Source organism: Rutilus rutilus (assembly GCF_951802725.1).
Source record: "Rutilus rutilus genome assembly, chromosome: 24".
In the NCBI taxonomy this organism is placed as follows: domain Eukaryota; kingdom Metazoa; phylum Chordata; class Actinopteri; order Cypriniformes; family Leuciscidae; genus Rutilus; species Rutilus rutilus.
In genome coordinates, this window is record NC_140228.1 from 18,891,730 (window position 1) to 18,917,238 (window position 25,509).

General features: G+C 42.7%; 1 protein-coding gene across 2 annotated transcripts in view; it reads right to left on the bottom strand.

Annotated features, from left to right (window-relative positions):
* Window positions 1-25,509, bottom strand: part of ankha (ANKH inorganic pyrophosphate transport regulator a) — a 32,073-nt gene that overhangs the window by 1,699 nt on the left and 4,865 nt on the right. For both annotated transcript variants that reach the window (XM_084399034.1, XM_084399035.1), the window contains exons 2-11: window positions 24,946-25,162; window positions 24,670-24,788; window positions 17,651-17,734; window positions 16,129-16,299; window positions 15,919-16,053; window positions 15,744-15,836; window positions 14,933-15,025; window positions 3,250-3,379; window positions 3,034-3,157; window positions 768-867 (exon numbers count right to left, since the gene is read on the bottom strand). In XM_084399034.1, the coding sequence (XP_084255160.1) occupies window positions 768-867; window positions 3,034-3,157; window positions 3,250-3,379; window positions 14,933-15,025; window positions 15,744-15,836; window positions 15,919-16,053; window positions 16,129-16,299; window positions 17,651-17,734; window positions 24,670-24,788; window positions 24,946-25,162 (1,266 nt within the window). The remainder of the gene's footprint in view (window positions 1-767; window positions 868-3,033; window positions 3,158-3,249; window positions 3,380-14,932; window positions 15,026-15,743; window positions 15,837-15,918; window positions 16,054-16,128; window positions 16,300-17,650; window positions 17,735-24,669; window positions 24,789-24,945; window positions 25,163-25,509) is intronic.

The window sequence follows — 25,509 nt, forward strand, 5'->3', positions numbered from 1 at the left end:
TTAATTTGAATCCCCCGGCATAAACACTGTGATACTTTCAAAACATTCATTTTTTTCACAGTAACAGCTCAACCAATGGTGTGAGTTTAGGGCTGGGCAACTTGACCAATGACAGAAGAGGAAGTGTTCTGGAACCTGTTTGAAAATAATCATTATTTTCTGCATATTTGTGACTCTAGTAGCACAGAAATTATACAGTTCCCTTTTAACCAGTTATTGTATCCAACTTCACATATCCACCTTATTTTTAGTGTAAGAGCAGGTTGACCAATTGTAATCTGAATGTGCAAGGCGTCCGGTGTCAGTTGCTTCTAGTTATTTTAGCTGTACAAAACCAGTTCATTATGCTGCTTGATGTTGCAAACTGGTAATTATCATATAAAAAAAAAAAAAAAATTCTTTTAGTGCAGATAGTTTTGCCATTTACTGCACTTTGTTATTCTTGCAGCTATTTATCTATAGTACCTAATAATGTGTAAGTCTCACACAACTGAGCTGGATAATGGCACTATTGTCTTCTGTATTTATGAATTAATTAATTTTAAAATTGATTAACTTTACACAATTATTGACCTGAACTTAATCAACACTGAACTGATTTGAGCTGAATATCTGAAGAAGTTTGCATCATTGATTCTGTTATTTTCCTGTTTATTACTGCGATACTGCTTTGAAACAATCTGTATTGTATCACTTCTGCATTGAAAATAAGGTAGTAGACCAGCTTTAATATTTCTGCAGAACTGTCGACTTTCACGGTCCCTCACCTGTTTTCGGTATACATAACAGGCAGCCACTGCAACCATGGTGGATTCTCCCACAAATCCTGCTAATAAAGACCCCACTCCCAGTGTGGCACCATGTACCCTGCAACAAACAAAATTAACATGACAAATGTGGTTTTAATACAGTACCAGCAGAATTTTTTTTACAATTTAATGCTGTACAGTTGCAACACAATGTTGCTCTAATCAACAAACCATAAAGTCACCCTGTAGTCAACAATTATATCCCTTAAAACTAACCTTTGGTCACCACACTGACATATTTAAACGTTTTTTTCCTTTGAACATTTTTTATTCAGGTCTTAAAATAGCTTGAATGTGACTCTATACCCTTGCATCATGAAACCATGAATAAATTAGCCCCGCCTCCACTCACACCAGCTCAGAACACCTGATCCACTCGGTCACCTTTACTGTAGCCCGCTGCACAATGGCAAGTGGAAATACTGGTTTAATTCAGCCATATACAGACCCTTTTCAAAAAATTAGAATATCATGGAAAAGTTTATTTATTTCCATAATTCCATTCAAAACATTAAACTTCCATAGATTATAGATTCAGGGCCCACAACTTAAACGATTTCAAGTATTTAGTTGTTTATTTGTACATAATTTGGGCTTCCAGCTCATAAAACCCACGAAAACAGGATTTCAAAAAATTAGATTACATGAAATCACACAGTAATTACACAGTGATACCATGGTCATTGAACCAGGTTTTGGTTATTTTGGCAGTGTGGGCAGGTGCAAATCCTGCTGGAAAATGAAGGAAGCATGAAGTGCTCTGAAAATGTCCTGGTAGACGGCTGCGTTGAGACTGGATTTAATAAAGCACAGTGGACCAAAGTTCTCTTTTCTGATGAGAGCAAATTTTGCATTTCATTTGGACACCAAGGTCCCAGAGTCTGGAGGAAGAATGGAGAGGCACACAATCCAAGATGCTTGAAGTCCAGTGTGAAGTTTCCACAGTCTGTGTTGGTCATCGGCTGGTGTTGGTCCACTGTGCTGTCCACTCAACGCAGCCGTCTACCAGGACATTTTCAGAGCACTTCATGCTTCCTTCAGCAGACAAGCTTTATGGAGATGCTGACTTCATTTTCCAGCAGGATTTGCACCTGCCCACACTGCCAAAAGAACCAAAACCTGGTTCAATGACCATGGTATCACTGTGTAATTACTGTGTGTTTTCATGTAATATTCAAAATTTTTGAAATCCTGTTTTCATGGGTTTTATGAGCTGGAAGCCCAAATTATGTACAAATAAACAACTAAATACTTGAAATTGTTTAAGTTGTGGGCCCTGAATCTATAATCTATGGAAGTTTGGAAAGGGTCTGTATGTTTGAACCAGAATATGATTCAGAAGAAGAAGTGGAAGAGTGAATCATACAGCCTCGTAATCGTATGCAAGCCGATGTATCAGAATGTAATGAGTTTTGTGCATCGCTCTCTACAACGTCGGACACATAACGATAATTAGAAAGTAATAATAATAATAATAATATATATTGTTACACAAACCATGTTCCCATTCGCCATCTCAGAGTCATACAGCTGCCTTCTAAAAATCAGTATCCTTAGAATCGCTTTGAACATAATAGAACGTCAGTGGAGAAAGGCATTTAGTTCATCATAACATCGTAATATACATCATATATATAATTCACCCACTATATTGCTAAATGTACCCGATTTTTCTTATCAGAAGAAAAATATACCGGAATAACCTGGTTTCTCTTGAGACTCCCCTGCTTCGCAGCATAGTTAATGATATGCTAAAGCCCGTCCCCCTTGTGTCGATGATTACAAGGTAGTTTGTGACGCAAGTAACACCAGCGTTTTCAAACCACGTTTTTGAGACTGTCTTTTTTCACTGCAGTTTTAATGAGAAAATAGTGTTGACTTACGAATTTGCACATGGTTTGTCTTAAAACACATTAAAAACACCACACAGACATATAAACAACATTAAAAACTTGATTTTCACTAGAGGTGGTCTTTCAAAAACAATTTTCTGAGTTGATTTTAAATGTTGCTGCAGCAGTCTGCATAAGCTCTGGAGCGGAGTCGTAATTAATTCACAAAATGCAGACAGGGATTTGAATTGGTTTATTTTTAGACCCACTAAAATTCAGAGGCAGCATGACGGCTAATTACTTCACAGATCCCATACTGAGCAGAAGCACATTCCCAAGATATTTAAATGAGGATAATTTAGCATATTTGCATATTCCTACTGTATACCAACCCCATGTATGGCAGCACCAGAAGACTGGAGATGAGCACAACGATGCGCAGAACTGAACTAGGTGCCAGGACGAAAGTTTTCTTCAACGTCATTAACCAGCCTGTTAGATGAGCTCGAACCGTAACTGTGCACACAAGGTCACATAGATGTAAGGCACTGCAAATGATATAAGGTTGTATATAAAGTTAAAATGTAAAATAAGAGACTTAATGGTACCAGGTAGAGGGAAGAAGGAAAAGACTCTCAGTGGAATGATGCAGAGCTGAGCGAAGGACGTGTCCACCGCGATGACATCTACCAGGATGCGCTCAGAAACATGAGGGGTCCAGAATATAATCAAACACATCTGGCAAACACAGACATAGAGAAATGAACAGGAGACAGAGCAAAATGACACTTTTTCTGTCCAGTGGTAACTGTATGTGCACAAATCACTTCATTTATCAGTTTCGTGTCAAAATGCCAAATTACAAACAAGTGACATGGTAACGCATTAGTTAATGCATTGGGTGGCATGAACTAACATTTTTCAAGTTAATTCATAAATATTTAATTATTTATTAATAATAATACATTTTATTTAAAGGCGCCTTTCTCGGCACAAAGATACATAATACATTTAAAAACGGTAAAAGTATAAATAAAGAAGAGAAGAACAACTGAAAAAGGCAGAGCATGTGACATTAAATATGGTAGGCAGTTTTAAACAGATGTGTTTTGAGTTGCAATTTGAAGTGAGAGAATGAATCAATGTTTCTGAGTTGCGGTGGTAGTGAGTTCCAAAGTCGGGGAGCAGAGCGGCTACAAGCCCTGCCCCCCACAGTGGTGAGACGGGTAGGGGGAACGAACAGGTGTATGGAGGAAGAGGATCTAAGAGAGTGGGTGGGGGGTGGAACCTGGAGGAGATCAGACAAATATGGGGGTGATAGGTTGTGGATGGCTTTGAATGATAACAGAAGGATTTTGAATTGAATACGGAATTGGACCAGGAGCCAGTGAAGCTGTTGGAGAACAGGAGTGATGTGGTGGATGGAGGGGGTTCGGGTTATTATGCGGGCAGCTGAATTCTGGACCAGCTGAAGTTTATGAAGGGATTTGTGAGGGAGGCCGAAAAGGAGAGAATTGCAGTAGTCCGCTTATTGTTAATTCATATTTGTTCATGAAACATGACATTTACATTCATTTAGCAAACACTTTTATCCAAAGTGACTTATAAATATGACATATTTCAGGTTATTTGGAATAATTTGAATCATTCATTTTAGTTCATTGTATTCCTCATTTGTATGTTATCACTGTGAGATATACATAAACTGTATGCAAGAATATAGTATTACAATTTAAAATAACGGTTTGTATTTTAATATATTTTAAAATGTAATTAATTTTAAGCCGCCAGTCTTCTTAGGTCATGCTACCTAATGCATTACTTCAGTCTTCTTCAGTGACACATGATCCTTCAGAAATCAGTCTAAAATACTGATTTGGTGCTCATGAAACATGTTTGTTTCTCCAACAGCTGTGCAGCTTAATATTTTTGTGGACCATGATTCCCTTTTTTCAAGATCTAAAGAAAAGAAAGATTAAAAGAACAGCATTTACTGTATTTAAAATGGAAATATGGTAACACTTTCGTTTAGGGTCCAATTCTCACTATTAACTACTTGCTTATTAGCATGCATATTACTAGGATATAGCGCATATTAATGCCTTATTCTGCATGACCATATTCTACATCCTTTAATCAAACCCAATAAGTACACTTAACAACTACCTTGCTAACTATTAAAAAGCAGTAATTATTTTAAATTTAGTGAGGCAAAAGTCATAATTAATAGGTAGTTAATAGTGAAAACTGGATCCTAAACTAAAGTGTGACCAGAAATCTTATTTAACATTATACATTTCTTTACTGTCACGTTTGATCAATTTAATGTGTCCTTACTAAATAAAAGGTTTTTTTTTTTTTTTTTTTTTTTTTATGACCCAAATCTTTGAACGGTAGTGTGTATCTAATGTTAACGAATTGAACCTTATTGTGTGTCAATGAAATAAAAATGTGCCCCATGATATGCATTTTGTCTAGGATACGTTTTTGTGTCACTCCTTCATCACCCATAATCTTGGATGTGCCAGTTAGTTTTGACTGTGTCTTTGTTATGAGACTCTTCTCATTCCAGCAAGACCAGATTATACAATTGTCTCACGCCAGGCCTGCTCAACGCCCTGCCTACGGGCATTCCTCTCTTCTGGCACAATCGAGTCAGACAAAGGCCTGGCGTGCCTGTTTACAACGAAAGATACTCCGATGGGCTTGAGTCATATAATCTTCACTTGGCTTTGACCTTCACTGCTCACGCCTCACCACAGTTCTAGCCACAAACCCCCGTAGTAATTTTAGTTTTTCCTTTCACACTCTGAAAACCAAACCAAGCGTAACGATTTTGCACTGTCAAAAACAATGCAGTAAACAGACCAGCAGATCAATGCATGGCTATAAAGACTATAAAGTCAAGTTTATGAGTTTGCAACATTAACATCAAGGAGCATTTCTGTAGCTATTGTTTAGGAAATGTGAATGCCAATTTAAAAATCCTCTAGGAAAGCTGCCAGAGATCTTCAGGCTGTTTTGAGACGTCTCGACTGGCATAGGTGTTGCATTTCCATTCAGAAAAGAGGGTGTACATTGAAAGGTGTTAATTTGTGCTTTTAATTTCAATTTGATTTAATCCTCTAATCCATAATTACAACACACACCGACAAGTCATGTCACGGGAAAACAAAAACAAACGCCCAAAACTGTGACATGTCCATCCAAGCTCTATAGTTTGTTCTGTCTTTTGCTTTTTCACAAAAAGGGTACATTATTTATCCTGACTGCATACTGTAAAATAATAATAATAATAAAAAAAACTTATTTTTATTTTTATTATAAAGTAAAACCTTCTCCATGTGCGTAACATCTGCTTTCCAACAGCGCTGTTGGACTTGCATTATATAAATTGTGACTCATTTCAGCTAGTTGTTTTTTTGTCTTCAGGCCCTGAGGTAAAAGCAAAACAAGTAAACAGATGAAAAGGGGTTTACGACCTAGGTGGGAACTGAAATTAGTGTTTACTGGTTTTATGGCATGTGAAAAATGCACAAGTGTTTTTTTGAGGGTTTTTTTTTTTACTGTTGGTGACATAGTTAAAGAGCTAGTTCACCCAATAATCTTAAAATAATACCTGCCATAACAACACATAAAACACAAATAAAAGCAGCAAAGCTAAGAGCAACCTTAAAACCGGAGTAGCAAAACAGTATCAGACTCAAATATTTACCTGTGCTGTGATACTGCATGCTTTATCTACTTTTTTACATTTTTCTATTTCTTGTATAATTATACATGCAAACACCAAATTATTAAATGTAAATGGGTAGTTGTAAATATTAAACATAAAATAGCGTGTCCTGGGGTGTGACATGCTATATTCCAACTAAAGCTAAATAGCATTTTCTTGATCTTGAGGTAATAATAAAAAATAACAAAAAAACTACCATTCTTAAGTCCTGTTCGGACATGGCTAGTTTTCCAGGGGGTCGTTAGAGACGTACAAACCCCGTCCGAATCTGCCAAGTCTGTTTTTCTCACACAACCTTTGTAAAAATTCCAGCACAAATTACCTACTGTTGTTCGGCAAACTCATGTGTTTTTGACAAGCTACCTGAGCTACTGTTTGTGCACCATACTTTAATTTAATTTCAATATGGATTGGGAGAGGACGTGTGTCTATGTTGTCTTAATGCACGGTGAGGAGGAGAGTTTGAGTGATCACAGATGGAGAATTGCAGAGATTAGTTGAGTCTTGGGGTCAGAAAGCCTAAAAAAATATATCAAACAATCCCTACAGTACAGAAAAATCCTCCTCCAAAAACAAACTCCAGCATATTTAGTTGTCAGACACGACTGGAACTTCAAAAGGGACCGGATTGAGTCCCTTGGGGTCAGATGAAACAAAAAAAGGGCTTTTTGTTTGGTGCAAACAGGGATAAAAAGTACCCCATGCCTACGGTTAAATATACTGCTGGATCTTATATGTTGTGGGCCTATTTTTTTGCTGGAGGTCCTGGACATCTTGTTCAGATACATGGTATCTGGATTCTAGCAAATACCAACAGATAAAAAAAATCAAAACCTGACCGCTTCTGCTATAAATCTTATAATGGGTCGTGGTTGGATCTTCCATCAGGACAACGATCCAAAACAAACATCAAAATCAACTTAAAAATGGGTAACTGAGAAGTAAAGAGGGAATTTGGCCTGAACAACTCCGACCTGTTTAGGTAACGTCTCGGTTACGGATGTAACCCTCGTTCCCTGAGTGGGAACGGAGACGTTACGTCGGATGACGACGATTGGGGTTTCGCTTAGAAGCCTATCACCTTCGAGTATATAAAACGAGCCAATGGCAATGAAATGCCATGGGTCTGCGGAATTTGCATAGCGTAACTCCGCCCGCCGCAGGGGGTATATAAGGAAGTACGCTGCACAATGCAGACATGCCTTCGCTGAGGAGCCGAGACTGGCCCCAGGCGTTTTTCAGCGGTACAGCGGAAGTGGCAGGAAGACGTAACGTCTCCGTTCCCACTCAGGGAACGAGGGTTACATCCGTAACCGAGACGTTCCCTTTCGTGGTCACTCCGAGTTACGTCGGATGACGACGATTGGGGTTCCAGTCTAATCACGCCACCTCGGCTGTCTTCCAGTGCCCTGCGTAAGTCTGAGCTCCCTGTTGTGAGACTAGCACGAACGAAGGAGTCCTACTTAACACAGGGATACCAAGGTACACTGGGAAGCATATCTCCAGAGAGAAATATGCAATCATGCCCAGCCATTGATGGGGGGGACTTAGAATACACATATGACCCAGAGGGATGCATATGGAGAATCACTGGGGTGTCCAGCCGCAGGTGGAATTTTAAACCCCAGGGGTGGCAAGGTGGCTTGCCAAGGGAAAGACACACGCTCACAAGGAGACTTACAGTGGAATACACATGTGGGGGTCGCCCAGAGGGGGGACCATGCACATGGAGGCACCTAGTCAAGCACAAAAGCTGCGTTATGGCAGATTGGCATAACTCAGGCGTTGACGTCACCAGTGCTGGAGGAAACTCAGAGCTTATCAGACTCACCTGAGAAGAAAATCGCACGTATCCCGTCCGTGGAGAGGAATGGCGAGCAAGCGAAGACACCTGAGCAGAATCTAGCACCGGCTGGTTGAAGCGAGTACATGAGAAAAAACTGGCTCTACGCGGAGATTATAGAATCTCGCGAATGTGTTGGGTGTCGCCCAGCCTGCAGCTCTACAAATGTCTGTTAGCGAGGCGCCATGCGCTAGAGCCCAAGAGGAAGCGACACTACGTGTGGAGTGGGCTTTCACACCAAGGGGGCACGGACGACCTTGCTGCTGGTATGCCAAAGCAATGGTATCCACTATCCAGTGAGATAACCTTTGCTTTGGGAGAGCCTTTCCCTTCAGCTTCCCACCATGACAGACAAAGAGCTGGTCTGAGGTCCTGAAACACCGCGTTCTGTCTACGTAAGCACGGAGGGCGCGTACTGGACAGAGCAGTGCCAAGGCTGGGTCTGCCTCCTCCAAAGGCAGCGCTTGCAGGTTCACTACCTGGTCTCGAAAGGGTGTGGTAGGAACCTTGGGCACATATCCAAGCCGGGGTCTCAGGATCACGTGAGAGTCAGCCGGCCCGAATTCCAGGCACGCTTCGTCAACCGAAAATGCCTGCAGGTCCCCTACCCTCTTGATGGAGGCCAATGCAACCAGGAGCACTGTCTTCATTGACAGGAACTTAAGCTCCACTGATTGCAAAGGCTCAAAGGGAGCACTCTGCAGGGCAGTTAGAACCACTGAGAGGTCCCAAGAGGGAACGAGGGGAGGACGAGGAGGATTTAGTCTCCTCGCTCCCCTCAGGAACCTGACGATCAGGTCGTGCCTTCCCAGAGACTTACCTTCAACTGCTTCGTGATGTGCGGCAATGGCGGCAACATACACTTTCAGGGTGGAGGGAGACAGCCTTCGCTCCAACCCTTCTTGCAGGAAGGAAAGCACGACACTGATCGGGCATTTCGTGGGTTCTTGATGTTTAGAAGAACACCAGTTGACGAAGAGGTTCCACTTCAACGCATAGGCATGTCTCGTGGACGATGCTCTAGCGGAAGTGATGGTAGCCACCACCGCAGGTGGTAGGGTACTCAAACCTGCCTCGTCCCGTCCAGGAGCCACACGTGGAGGTTCCAAAGATCGGGACGAGGGTGCCATAAGGTGCCCCGTCCCTGAGAAAGGAGGTCCTTCCTCAGAGGAATTGGCCAGGGAGGTGCTGTCGCGAGGAGTACTAGTTCGGAGAACCAGGTCCGGTTGGGCCAATACGGGGCAACCAAAATGACCTGCTCCTCGTCCTCCCTGATCTTGCGCAAGGTCTGCGCAAGAAGGCTCACTGGGGGAAACGCATACTTGCGTAGGCCCCGCGGCCAGCTGTGCGCCAGTGCATCCGTGCCGAGCGTGCCCTCGGTCAGGGAATAAAACAGGTCGCAATGGGACGAGTCGTGGGAGGCAAACAGGTCTACCTGTGCGTCGCCGAACTGATCCCAAATCAGCTGAACCGTCCGGGGATGGAGTCGCCATTCTCCAGCGAGAGGCCGAACTCGAGACAGCTCGTCGGCCACCTGGTTCAGGTGTCCCGGGATATAAATGGCTCGAAGCGACCTCAGATGCTTCTGACTCCATATGAGGAGGTGGCGAGCGAGTTGCGACATACGGCGGGAGCGTAGACCACCTTGATGGTTGATGTACGCTACTGTTGCGGTATTGTCTGATCGGACTAGTACGTGCTGACCCCTGAGCAGCGCATGGAAGCGGTGCAGGGCGAGACGTACAGCCAGCAACTCGAGGCAATTGACATGCCAAAGGCGCTGGGGTCCTGTCCAGGAGCCCGCGGCAGCATGACCATTGCACATGGCGCCCCAGCCCGTGTTGGAGGCATCTGTTGATACAACAACATGCCGGGAAACTCGTTCTAAGGGCACTCCGGCCCGTAGAAAACTGAGGTTCGCCCACGGGGTGAAGGTCTGACGGCAGGCTGGAGTCACTGGGACTTGGAGCGTGCCGTGTTGCCATGCCCACCTCGGGACTCGATCGCGAAGCCAAAGCTGAAGCGGTCTCATATGAAGCAATCCCAGCGGCGTTACTGCGGCTGCGGATGCCATATGCCCCAGGAGCCTCTGAAAAAGTTTCAGTGGAACCGCACTCTTGCCCTCGAACTGACGAAGACAAGTCAGCAGTGACTGCGCGCGCTCGCTCGTAAGCTGCGCGCACATGGCGAGCGAGTCGATCTCCATACCGAGAAAAGAGATCCTCTGCACGGGGCAGAGTTTGCTCTTCTCCCAGTTGACCCGAAGGCCCAGACGGACTAGGTGCCGGAGCACTAGGTCCCTGTGTTCGCAAACCTGGTCTCGAGAGTGAGCTAGGATCAGCCAGTCGTCGAGATAGTTCAGGATGCGAACCCCGTGTTCCCGGGAACAAGGGCTGCCTCGACGACCTTCGTAAAGACGCGAGGGGACAGGGCTAGCCCGAAAGGGAGAACCGCGTACTGGTATGCCTGCCCCTCGAAAGCAAACCGTAGAAACGGTCTGTGTCGAGGTAAAATGGAGACATGGAAGTAGGCGTCCTTCAGGTCGATCGCTGCAAACCAATCCTGCGGCCGCACACACTGGAGGATGTGTTTGGCCGTGAGCATCTTGAATGGCAGCCTGTGAAGGGAGCGGTTCAAGACGCGCAGGTCGAGGATTGACCGTAACCCACCGGACTTCTTGGGTACAATGAAGTAAGGGCTGTAGAAGCCGGACTTCATTTCGACTGGAGGGACAATCTCGATCGCACCCTTCGCCAGCAGGGTGGCGACCTCCGCTCTCATGACAGGGGCATTGCCACCGACCATAGTAAAGCGGACTCCCCTGAAGCGGGGAGGAGATCTCGCGAACTGAATCGCGTAGCCGAGCCTGATGGTTCTCGCGACCCAGCGGGACAGTCTGGGAAGCTCTAGCCAGGCCTCCAGAAAGTGCACCAGCGGGGTCATACGAACCACAGACGTACCGTCGGTGGGGCAGCGAGGCGGAATGACCGGCACCGGCGAGGGTGGCATAGCGGCCCTGTGCGGGGGCACGGTCATTAACCGCGTCCTGCCAGAGGAGGCCAGGGGAGGGCGCGCGTCCCACGGGGGCGTGCTCTGGCAGGGGTCTGGCGACAGAGGGGGATGAGAGGAGCGTGGCCCGTGGGCGGCGCGTGCTGTCATCCCACACCTCTGGGACAGAGGAGGGCGGCAGTGGCGGGACCCGAGGGTGGCGCGCACTGCGGCCCTCGGACTCTGTCGGCTCAGGATTGGGGAATTCAATTCTGTCTTCAACCACATCAAAGTACTGCTCGTCGTTAGACGAGCAGCGGGGAGTGGAGAACAAAAGATTCTCCCCCGGCCCTCCACCGGGGGAAGGAGTGGCCCTGCTACCAGCTCCTGGGACAGAATTGAAGCCAACCCTGAGCAGCCCGTCTCAGGAGCGCCGCTCGGCCTGGCGTTTAGCGGGCGGCGGGGCTGGAGAGGGCTGTGGCGCCTGCCTGCGGCTCCCTCCACAACGCGGCCCGGGTGAAGGTTGCTGCTGGGGCCGTGCGGGAGGGGCGGCCGCGGGAGGGCGCCCTCGGCGGCGAGCAGGCTGAGGATTCTGTGCCGACGGCTGAGCAGCAGAGCGTCGGGGCAGAATGTGCTTGACAGCCTCAGTCTGCTTCTGGGCGGTCGAGAACTGTTGGGCAAAATCCTCGACCGCACCGCCGAAAAGGCCGGCCTGGGATATGGGAGCATCCAGCAGACGAGTCCGCTCGGGCTCACACATATCAGCCAGGTTCAGCCAGAGATGTCTCTCCTGGACCACAGCTGTGGACATCACCAAACCCAGGGAGCGCGCGGTCACCTTCGTCGCTCGGAGAGCGAGGTCGGTGGCGGCGCGCAGCTCATCAACGAGCCCTGGGTCTGTCCTGCCCTCGTGCATGTCACGAAGCATCTGGGCCTGGTAGACCTGCAGAATGGCCATGGCATGCAAAGAGGCAGCTGCCTGTCCCGCCGCACTGTAAGACTTCGCCACGAGAGTGGACGAGAATCCACAGGCTTTGGACGGGTGCTTAGGATCACCACGTGATGAAGCGCCTGCCGGACACAGCTGCATCGCGACAGAACGTTCAACCGTGGGAATCCCAGTGTACCCACAAGCATCAGCTCTATCGAGGGGAGGAAAGGCGGAGAAAGCCGACGAACGATCGCGGGAAGACATGGGAGCCTTCCAGGACCGCGTGACTTCCTCATGCACTTCCGGGAAGAATGGTATTGGGGTTGGGCGGCGACGAATGTCAGCGGCCGCTCCCAAAAACCAATCATCCAGCCGCGAGCGCACTGGATCGGGCGGCGGGGACCACTCGAGCCCAATGGCCGCGGCTGCCCGGGAAAGCATGGCAGTCAGCTCGGGATCAGACTCGGGCAATGCTGGCACGCCCGAGGGCGGCAACACAGCCGAATCCTCACTTCCCGAGGACTCATGCCCACCTTGTGATGCAGTGATCGACATTGCATCCTCCTGTGGAACGCCAAACGAAACGCGCGGGGCCTCCGTAGAGGGACCGGCGGTTTCGATTTGCACGCTCGCGGGTACCAATGCTGAAGAGGGGTGTGTGGACCGTGGACGTATCGGCGGTTTGTCCCACACAGATACCCTCAGGTCACCCTGGCCACCAGCCGAAGTACAGCCTCTCGGGGAGACCGTAGATCGGGGTGTGGATGAGGGGACTCTCGCTCTGATGAGCTCATTGAGTCTCGACCGCAGCATGGAGATGGTCATGTTCCCGCAATGAGAACATGAATCATCCACAAACGCTGCTTCAGCGTGATCAACGCCCAAACACGCTAAGCAGAGATTGTGCCCATCAGGAGAAAATACATCGCGACCACAACCAGAAGTGCACGGGCGAGACATCTTTAAAAAGACGTGCCACATGCAATGCTCTTTTTGTGAGAGGAAAACTCCGCGGATGTTGAAGCGAACAGGGAGAAATCACACTAGCTGTCAGATCACTGACAAGATCAGCAGGGAAGTGTGCACTCGCTGAAATCGCCGTCACACCAACACCGGAGAGCTCGCTCGTCTCGAAGGTAAGAGAAGACTAACTCAGAATCTTTGGCTTGCAGGAGTGGAGAAGTTCTCGGCTCCGAAGCGAAAGCATGTCTGCATTGTGCAGCGTACTTCCTTATATACCCCCTGCGGCGGGCGGAGTTACGCTATGCAAATTCCGCAGACCCATGGCATTTCATTGCCATTGGCTCGTTTTATATACTCGAAGGTGATAGGCTTCTAAGCGAAACCCCAATCGTCGTCATCCGACGTAACTCGGAGTGACCACGAAAGGGAACTCCAGTTACGGCACTTTTATGATATAGAGATAAGGCCTTACCTCTCACAGGAGGGCTGTGAACTGGTAGAATTGGTGTCGGGAGCATACCAGAAATTACCCTCAAAAATTGTATGTAGACTGTATAAATGTCTGCAAAACTGTAATGGTACTGATTCACTGTATATAAAACAAAAGTGGGAATCTGAACTACAAATCAAGGTGTCAGAGGATGATTGGCATTCTATTTGTCTATTTCAACACACTTCCACCAGTTCAAGACAATGGAGGGAATTTGGTTGGAAGAACATTATTAGATTTTTCCTTACACCTCGTATCAAAAGTAAGCAACTCAAGACCCCCCAGCATTGCTGGAGACTCTGTGGCAGTATGAATGCCAGTCATTCTCATGTATTTTGGACTTGTCCCAAAGTCAGACCCTTCTGGGAAATCATTGCGACTGTAATAAGGGTTGTCTTGGGCTACGCGTTTCCCACAGACTTTCAATCTATGTACCTTGGTTTACTTTCCAATTCAGTTATACGAACTGAGGATATGTATCTCTACAAAGTTATGTTGATGGCCAGCAAAAAAACTATTACAAGGAACTGGTTGAAAAGTCTCACTTTAACATTGTCACAATGGAAAGAGATAATGGAAGAACTCTACACAATGGAAAAAAATCACTCACTTTATAAGGCTGAAATCAGCTAAATTTGAGCTGAGATGGAAGAAATGGACAATCTATAAGTCCCAAGTGTGAAAGGGAATCTTTGTAACATATCACCCTGCTGTTCTGTTTTGTATTGGTTTGCCACGTTTGTTTTTTTTGTTTTTATTTTGAAAATTGTATAAATAAAGAGTTTAAAAAAAAAAAAGGGTAACTGAGCACAAAATGAAGCTTCTGCCATGACCGTCCCAGTCCCCTAAACTGAACCCTATATGAGTGGGCTGATCTGGGAATCTGAAGGATCTGGAGAGATTCTGTATGGAGGAATGGTCTCTGATCTCTTGTCAGTTATTCTCCAAACTCATCAGGCATTATAGAAGAAAACTCAGAGCTGTTATCTTGGCAAAAGGAGGTTGCAAAAAGTATTTAATAACAGGGAGCCAATAATTATGGCCAGTGTGTTTTGGAGAAAAGCATTTATTTCAGAGTGTGATTTACCCCCCACTTTCAATTCTTTTACTTCAATGAAAGGTGAGATTTTTGCGAATTTTTTGAATGAGAAGATCAAAAGGATAAACATTTTAGGATTTTTGTTTTTCAGCCATTTTGATCATATTTACCAGGGGTGCCATTAATTCTGACCACACTTAGGATCAATTTAATGCATACTTGCTGAATAAAAGTATTAGTTTCTTTAAAAAAAAATAGTGACCCCACCCACACATTGAGATGTTTGATAAAGAGATCTTACCATTAAGGAGAGAATAAAACAGCAGAGAGTGAACCTCTTGATGTGTGATGTGTTGACTGTCAGACCATTGGCAAACTTATTGGTAGGGTTATTCTGTAAAAAAAAGAAAAAAAAGAAAAAAGGAGTACAGATAAATGTTTATTATCCTCAAAATGATAGAGGTTAAATTATAAAGCTAAACCACTATGCATGGAAAAATTAGTTTTGGAAAGATTTAACAAAGAACGACAAAGCAATGTAATATTTTCAATCCATGCTTGAAAACATTCTAATTTGACATCATCTATCAAACCATCTAAAAGCAAAAAGTGTTTTCACACCCAAAACACAACAATGTGCATCAACCATAAAAAAATAAAAAAAAGTTTATGTCTTTCTCGCCTATCAGAAGAACATTGAGAGCTAGTGATGGCAAAACCAGCATTTAAAAGTTACAAAACAAGTTCTCCCCAACCTAAACCCATTCAAACTCACCAACACAACAACCCTAATGAGAGAACACAACACGAAAACCCAAATAAGTTGACTTAGACACCACATCTGACTGTGCAGGTCTTTCAATGGTATGTAATTACAGGTCTTCAGGATGAGGCATTTTCTGGTGAACTCTATTCATCGGGTGTTGACTTGAAAACTTTTCAAAGCCTCAGGACAAACCAAACAAACAAAAGTTCCAAAGGTCTCATATAAAAACTCATACCAAACAACAAAAGACAATTATATATTTTTTTGCCAGTGAAAAACTTGCTGTGATATTCAGGGTGCTTGTGAGGGCATTGCTGTGCAATTGATAGTGAAAACCACCACTTACCTTATCAAAAGCAGGGTAGACGGCACGTAGTTCTGTTAACCAGCCGTAGGGCACGTGACCCACCGGATATGTAGCTGTGAGGACTGCTACCGCCTAGCAAACGCACACAATTCAGTTACAGATTGCTGTGTTTTATTGTTAGCTGCAGTACAAAGTAGCGCCCATCAGTACTCACTTCAGTTGAAGCAGCACTGCCCTTGAGGTCCCGAGAGACAAACAGATTGACGATGGGTCGGCTGATGCGCTGAGTGGCTAAAATAAGGGCAAGCGGCCACCAGAAACTAAGCATCTTCCTTATTGTGACATCGCCCTGAAAGTGACCATAAGTATAGTACTAAATATAGGAAGCAATTTTTCTGCCAAAAATTTGCTTTGATAAACATACCCCCTGATCGAGACTGTTTGATTCAGGGATGTTGTCGTGGACGTTACAGTAGTAGCCCAGTCCTACGATAGTGAATCGCACCAGAGCTCCCATGTACAGAGAGAGAATGGGAATAAGAAGAGGCTCTAAACATTCCAGGTTACTCTGGAGAAGGATCGCCACAAATATTATCTGCAGGCGAATAGGAAAGTAAGAATCAATTAAATATTAGGTAAGTTTAAGTACGTTTAAACATGACAAACCTGCAAAATTATTTATACATTCAATATTTAAAAAGGGTATAAGGTTGTAGCTAGCTTGCTTATGCAAATCTGCAATGCAAGATCTCAAAATAGCTCTTCAGCAACTAGAACATCTGTCTTAAATAAAAACAAATGACAAGATTTGCATATACATGATGTGACAAAAAATAGATGAAATGTTAAAATATTCAATATTTGCTTATCAAATCATATTATATTAATAATATTTTAAACTGATATTTTTATAAGATTATTATTATGATTACAAGTACAACAAGTGCACAATACAAGTACAACACAAAAATGCATAAACATTTTAATGCAGTATAGCATTATTAAAAATATTATAATAAATTATTATAATATAGCATGATTAAAAATATGATAATAAATTATTATAATATTTTTAATCATGCTATACACATTAAAATGTTTATGCATTCTTGTGTTGTACTTATTTTACTTTATGATGTATGAATGTTTTTTTATGACAACTTTAAAAAAATATATGTTAAATATAATTTTTTACTTATACACACTACCATTCAAAAGCTTTTTTTTGTTGTTGATAGAAAATAATATTTTTATTCAGCAAAGCATGCACTAAATTGACCAAAAGTGACAGTAAAGATGTTTATAATTCTTTATATATTTATAATGTATAATGTTTTTTTTTTATTTCAAATGAATGCTGTTCTTTTGAACTTTCTATTCATTAAAGAATCATGAAGAAAAAACATATCAAGGTTTCTACAAAAAATATAAAGCACCACAGCACTGATAATACTGAAGACACTGAAGACTGGGGTAATGATGCCGAAATTTCAGCTTTGCTATCACAGGAATAAATTACATTTTAAAAAATGTTAAAATAGAAAACGATTATTTATATTGTAATAATATCTCAAAGTATTACTGTGAGCAAAATGTCTTACCGACCCGAAACTTTTTAACATGATTGTATATACATATGTCATTTTACATTATTTTGGAAATAATGTCTCTATTTAAAGTCAGACAAAGACAATGTTGTGAAGTAGTAATTTTCCTTTGCTTGTAATAATAACACTTTGTTTGTTGCTAGTCAGAAGCCAACATTATTTTTTTTTAATAAACTGCGTTTTTACCATAACTTTATCTCCTGCTCCCTGCTTTTCTCTGCCCCTTAGCTAGTAGAAGAGTTAACAAGTGTCTAACTTTTGAATATCAGGCCTAAATATGACATTTCAAAGGTCACTACAAAACTTTTTTTCATTTGTGGAACAGGGTGGTTTTGTTACCTGCGTAACAACATCAGATATGGAGGCAGATCCTACTAGCAGACTGTACTTATGCTTCAGGAGGATGCCAGCATGAATCCACGCCTTTGCAGCAAAATCAAAACAGAACAAATTAAAAGAATATGTAACATGTATATTCAATTAAAAGCATTAAAGGGTTAGTTCACCAAAAGTAAAAAATTCTGTCATCATTTTACCATCATTACATCATTCTGCCTCATGTAGTTCCAAACCCGTAACTTTCTTTGACTTTTGTTCATCTTCGAAACGAAGTGAAGATATTTTAAATGAAATCTGAGATATTTCTGTCCCTCCATTGACTGTATACACAACTACCACTTTGATGCTTCAAAAAGTTCACAAAAAGATCGTAAAACTATTCCATATGAATCGAGTCCAAGTTTTATGAAGAGACTGGATCTGGAAATGATAAACTGATTGAATTTAGTCTTTTATTCACATTTAAACATTCATCAACGCACAAATCAGTTATGATAAACGGAAGCTCATGCATGCTTGCTTGATGTTTGAGAACCAATGAGGTTCATCCTCGTGTTACGCAGCATGCTTGAGCTTCCGCAAGAACCAATGAGTTTCATATGCGTGTTACACAACATGCTTAAAGGAACCGTATGTAAGATTGTGGCCAAAACTGGTACTGCAATCACTTTCAAATTACTGTAGAGCGGTGTATCCCCTCCCCCTCCCCCCTGACTTGAGGTTGCCAGTTAGGCTGCAGGATCCAGCAGGAACGTAGGCTGCTACAAGGAGCTTCCAATGGCAAGTGACGAGTCCTACACAGTACGTTTTTTTTCTGTTAATTATGTTTATGCTTCATGAGAGATGTTTTGCATATTTCAGATTTATAACAAGGTCTTTTAGGTTTCGTAACGTTAGACATTTTTTATCCGACATGTTTGTAGCTGCAGCTGTGGTAACTGGAGCAGAGCTGGCAACCCGGATGCCGAAACACTACTGACTTTGTGATTGGTAGATAGGTGGAGGGTGGGGCATCAGGCCAAAACACAACATGACAACATCAACATCAGTTGAGGGCTGCAACTTCACTTTTAAATGACAATATCTTGGCCGGACTACTGTTGTCAGTGATATAAGTATTTGAAATGAACATGATTTCTTAATGTCTAGTGACATATCAGGGCCATTTTATGATGAATAGAAATACATTTCTTACATACGGTTCCTTTAAGCTTCCGCAAGAACCAATGAGGTTCATTCTCGTGTGTTATGCAGCACACTTAAAGGAACACGCCGACTTTTTGGGACTTTAGTTTATTCACCATATCCCCCAGAGTTAGATAAGTCCATACATACCTTTTTCATCTCCGTGCGTGCTGTAACTCTGTCTGACGCACCCACCGCTAGCCTAGCTTAGCACAAAGACTGGAGGTAAACGGCTCCAGCTAGCATACTGCCTAGAGCCCTGCATGGGGCAAAACATCCAGCCTCCCAGGGCAAAACATCCAAAACATCCAGCCCCAATAATTTGTTCCCTTGCCAATCGTTTTGGCTGAGGGCTAAGAGAAGTTTCATAACTTTATATATTTAAGCTATTTAACTTTAACGTTGTAAGGTTAGACTAGAGCGCTGACTTTGTATGTTTGACTGAATTGTTTGCTTTATTTCTTATTGTATAGCTTCTTGTACCTTTTACTTATACATTTATAATGGCTAATATTGATAAAACTGATTTTGTTTTGTCATTTTTAATTTTATTACAATGAAGTGATCACTGTAATGTTGTTTACTGCAACATCTGTTGTTTAGTACAAATGCACATATTGCCTTGACCATATTCAAATGTTTCATATTTTTATATTATATTTAAACGAAAAGAGGCAGGGTTGTGTTTTATATTTCGTTTTGTTATAAATAGGCTAATGTTACATGCAGTGAATATAATTCCATTTGCAGAATTACCGGACTCGCGTCCTCATGAGTCACTCTCCTGAGTCGGACTTGGCAAGTCCGAACTTTGCGTACTTGGTATTGAGAAATGCTTAATGTCGGCGCTTGGCTTCTTGTGACAAACATGCCGAGAAGCAAGAACAAGATCGGCTGTATGTCATCCATTGCTGTTTATGTCGCTTTCTTCTTCGCACGAAAATTATGTCGATCGCTTCTTTCCGACATAGGCTACACCACGCCTATCAAGTAAGGGTACTGTTGGCAGTGGAAACGCTAGCCGATTCATGGTTTACCGACCCGAACCGTACTGTACTGTACCGTACCGTATCGCTCAGTGGAAACGAGTCATAACTTTACTTGCCTCACTTGTGGAGGTATCCGATAGGGAGGACTGCAGATAGTGGCAGTAATCACTCACAGACTGGATCATAGAGACCTGGAGAGTAGAACTCAGCATAGCGCTTTCTAATAGTGCTTTTTCTACTCGATCCTGGATCTACACAGTGCTTCAGGGCCCTGTGGAGGCTGGGCACTCTGAAAGGGACCCTAATAAGGGGAGCGCCTCCAGCTCTAAGGTTTACATTGCCAACAGGCAGTGTACTCAGCAGAAGTGCTATCGCCCCTTTAAAGCAAGAGGAGTACAGTCTTACACTACCAGACTATCGAGGAGGCCTACTGTAAGGCCTACAGCTTCGAATGTCATGGCTTCATTGCGTCAGTGCTTCGGCTCTAAGGGAGCATACTCAACCATCCCAAATGGGAGGGAGTAACTAATCTGTCTCTACCTGAGCCTGGGTGGTGAAGGGTGATATCATACGAGCTATGGTTAGCAAAGTACTCTAAATAATGACCCTCACAAGGAGGGTACTATTAGTATGACCCTGAGAAATATATCAGGATTGAGGCCTATTATCTTGTATTTTTTACAAGACAGATTTTACATTCTCTACTAAACCCAAGGAAATGGAGGCCACAGTACTTCCAACGACACAGCCAACGACATTCAACCTTATGACTTGAATTCTTTTATTCAAAAGGCTCAGTGGAAAAAATCCTTTTTCAGTTTTAAGGCCTAGCTGGATAAACTAGCTACTATACTCAGCTCTAAAGGGCGGAGGCCTGAGCATACTGTTGCTTACTTTCTAGAGAGAAAGGCCTGACAACGCCCATGAGATATCTGCATGGGAGGCTTTTTTGAAGATGGCCTGCTACCAATGCTGCTATCTACCCTGTAACACCACTAGCATTTTTACACCTAGTGCAAAAGGCGGGCCTTGGCTAGACGACTCTTGTAGTAAGAGAAGGCCAGTACTAGGAAAAACTTTTGTTTTTTCTAGATTTACAGGAATAAAATCTCCTGATGGGCTCTAGCTCTAGGAACCTACTCTCAGATACTGAGAGGCTCAAGGCGAGAATGCTTAGCAGACCGCCACCATTTTTCTAGTTACTAAGCCTAAGCCAGATATCGATGCGAATGCCCAGACACACAAATATTATATGACTGAAGTTCAGAGCTATAATCTCAAAACGAATCTCAAAGTGAGAGGAGACCTGCTGCTCTAGTATAAGGTGGCTAACAAGGTGGTCCAACGAGGGCCAAATGCTAGACTCTGTAGTCCTATCTGGAGCTTGACAGAGTGGTGGCCTCAGTAGAATAACTCCTGATAGGGAGGAAGCCATCTCACAAACAGAATGTCTGTTTGATGCTCTTTTTCTATTTTCCATATAATAAAGCCAACCTGTTCACTACTACAGATTGGCACTACCCACTACATAAGTCTGCCGACTCTAACATAAGAGGAGGCCTCTGGTAAGGGTATGCATAGCCTACCTATATATGGGAACTTCAGGGCCCTAATTTCACCATCCTATAAAACCCCTACCTAACACCCCATGATACTTTCTAACAGGGAACAGTGGTCTACTGCTCAACCTTACTAAAAACTCTCGTAAAGGGAGGAGACCTACAGAGCTCAACATGCTGCCCATAGAGCGATGGCCTGAACGACATTCACAAATGGATCTCGAAAGAGCGCACTTACTGCCACACCCGAAGCCAGACCCACAGACGGGTTCCAAATTGAAGGAATAACTCATCATGGGTCCAGCCTCAGGGCTGATGCAAGAAGCGCTTGGGGTGAGGAAGCGCAGATTTGTTCCACAGTGTTTACAGACAAAACAGTCCCTGAAGATGAAAAAGTTGTTGATGTGCTCCAGGCTCCCCTTATATACTTCCGGGTCGCACTAGTAGTGATGTCATAGGCTGTCGCCAATAGGATTGCCGTGATTAGAAAAGTGTTTCAGACACAGATTCACGCGGAGGCGTTCCCCATAGCGTCATCGATGCAGTGCGAGTTCCCTTTCGAAAGGAAACTTGAACTAAACCGCTCAATTCATCTGGATTAGTTTTACGATCTCTTTATGAACTTTTTGAAGTGACAAAGTGGTAGTTGTGTGGACTGTCAATGGATGAACAGAAATCTCTCAACTTTCATTTAAAATATCTTCATTTGTGTTTCGAAGATCAACGAAAGTCTTTATAGGTTTGGATCGACATGAGGGTGAGTAATTGATTTAAAAATTACTATACTATGATATAATACTTCCCTGTATTAAAGTAATGTATAAAATTATACAATTATTATTTTCTTTTCTTTTTGTCATTGTTTACAATCCTTTTCCTGGTTTGCCTCAGTAAAAAGCCCCAATTTCATTTGCCTAGTCCTAATTTCTCTTTATTTAGCTGTTTATTGATTTGTACATGCCCTCTAATTAACGAATCACTGCATCTGTGTGCTAATGGGTCCTGATATATAAATACCTACATTGATTCACAATAGACAGAGACTTTGGAGCTGCTTGATTTTTGTAGTGTGTGTTCATGAGAAATGTAAGTGTCTTTTCCATTGTTTCTTTGTTTACATTGTGTATCTTTTCCTTGTGTAATTTGAAAAAAAAATTGTTGAACAAGATTTATCTTTATTGAAGTTTGTATTTCTGTTTTTGTCTAAAAAACACACTCTGACCTGTATTCCATGCTCAATTGCTCTGTTCTACCTGCTTCAATGGGTAAATAAAGTGAACAAATGGAACTGGACTCAGTGTTTTAATAGACACCCCTGCTGGGATCAAGCATTCCTAATTAATTCCTGACATACCTTACAATACCCTTTAAAGGTGCAGTAAGAAATTCTGAGAAATGCTGTTGAAATCCAACGCTGTTGAAATCAACCCAAACACATCCCTCCCTTCATTGTTCCACCCCAAAATGCATGAACAAGCAATGTATGCGTATGTAATATAACAGATGACAAACGAATGACAAGGAAGAACAAAAAATTAGCATACAGTAAACTAATTTTGGTAAACTATTTTGATAGCTAAATATAGTAAACAAAACACACTCATCAACTTTTAGATGAACTGCCCCCAACTGATTGATATTAAATACAACTCATAGGTGCAATTCAACTTTAAATAAAGTGTTGCTGAATAATTTTTCAATCTCATGTTATTGCTTTACTTCATCAATCAGTTTATAATATCTGAATATTTTATATTGAACTATTCCATTCATAATAAATTAGTTACTTCCTTTTAATTTTGTAGGATATTAGTAATACTAGCTATGTTTAAATGTGTTCCCAGGTACATTTTTGCCATGTCTGCTGCTTATACTGTGTTTTTAAGGGGCTTGTTTTGCTCTTTTTGTGAAATCCGGCAACCCGTCACCTGGAGCTTTAATCAAGAGAAGTTCAGAAGTGTCAAGTTCATCAAGTTCAGAAGTGACTAGAGACTAGCAGTATGAAAATTGAACAGCAGCTGTTAGTGTTGACTAAGTAGTATAACTGCTTCATTATTTTACCATAGCCATATTTAACACATAGCCAACACTGACACACTGAGTTGTAATCACGTATCGAATCAAAGGAAGATTTTATCTGCTGGTTCAGTGGCCAATTGTTTGGAGGTAGAAATATATAATTCATGCTGCATATTTCGTAATTTTGCCTCAGATACAGGATTATACATTCGCTTTAACAAGCAGGTTGTTCATTACCACGGCAACCGCTTGTGTGTCGCTGAATGCGATTTTCGTGTTTAAAAAGTAACTATACATAAGAGATGGAAAGATGCAGATAACTATACATTATTTAGGTTATTTCTATACGTTACGATATTGATATATGAACTGTTGTTGTCAAGTAAGCTTCATGCTTTCCCCATTGCGAACGTGCACTCCTCTAAACTGTAGCCTATGGGTGCTGTGCTGCTCTAGTTGACTGCTGCGCCTTTTTTCCAGTAAATATCACGTTAACAACAACCCTTTAGAAAACGTAATTCCTTTGTGGATCCTCTTGATCTGCTTTCTCCATGTTTCTTTGACATATCTCAGTGTCTCAGTCTCGCGCATGCTGCACATGAGTTAACCACGCCCACTTATTAACATGTTGCGGTATACACAGAATAAAAAAATCTGTTTTGGTTGACATTTTCTACTGCGGTAATGATATATACAGTCATACCACCCAGCTAACATTGCAACAACAGCCTATCTTGGTTATGTGAAACATAACAAAACCAATGTTACCCATTTATGGATGGAGCAGAAACAAGGCAACCTCTGCGTCTGTTTTCAGGCCTTCTCGCTTAGGTCTCTCCAGCACTGGAAACCTGTCTAATATTAACGCAGGTCCTAAAGCTCCTGCCTGATCATAGCCCTTCTTTTTCCAGTGATATTCCTCTGACCATTTCTCTTATGTAATGTCTCTAAGGCATCTCTCTTTCTTCAATCTCCCTCTTCTCACTCTCTCTCCTCCCCCATCATGAGTGTATACGCCCCCTACTGCTGATTGGCTACAAGTGTGTTTTGGTGCTCAGTCCGATCTGTACGTTCAACAGCGTTTCTCAGAAATTGCTTACTGCACCTTTAAGCATACAGCAAGAAGTAGAGCTATAAATAGTCTATTATCCCAAACAAATACATGATTTGATATTTCCTGTACTTCACCAGAAGTCTGAAATATGTCTTTAAATGATGCTGTATCTGGAATTACTTATTAAGGTTAAAATATATGCTTCACACTTACCATTGCATCTAATATTGGAAATACTGCGAGGTACAGAAAGGCCTTCCTCGTCTTGTTTCCAACTGAATCATCCACATGGTGGAGCTTATTTATGATGTAGTAGCCCAGATCTGTGTAAGCTGGGAAAATATGAGTGTTTTCAAAACAGGTTTTGAATTGAGGAAAATCTAGTAAACTACGCAAATTAGCAGCTGATTTGTCGCCAACATGAAACTTTATAGTTATAGTGGTTCTTTTGCTTAGATCTTTGAGATATTGTATCCACAAGAGACGCACCAATGAGGATGTGGAGGATGATGGCGATGACCCCCGCCACAGCCATGCAGAGGATCGCCTTGGTTCTCTCCCTCTTACTGTTGACAAACACGAGTCCCACATTTTTGAAGTCACTCATTGGTCCAGTGAAGAACTTCATAAGCGAGTAAGCCAGACCATAGCTGGCCAACATCTCAACCTTGTCCTCTTTTACAGAAGCGATGCCCCTGTTCAGAGCCTGAAGAAGACATGAGGGAGGGAGAGAGAGAGAGGGGGGGGGGGGGGGGGGGGGGGGGGGGGGTACATAGTTTTATAGTACACAGTACCGTTCAAAACTATTATGAAAAAATTGTGGTATTGTGAAATATAATACAATTTTATAATACCGGTTTTCTATTTTAATTCATGTGATGAATTTTCAGCATCATTACTTCTTCAGTGTCACATGATCCTTCAGAAATCTAATATGCTTATTTGATGCTCAAGAAACATTTCTTATTATTATCAATGTTGAAATCAGTTGTGCTTAAGATTTTTGTGTAAACCATGATACATTTTTTCTTCAGGATTTTTTTGAGGAACATA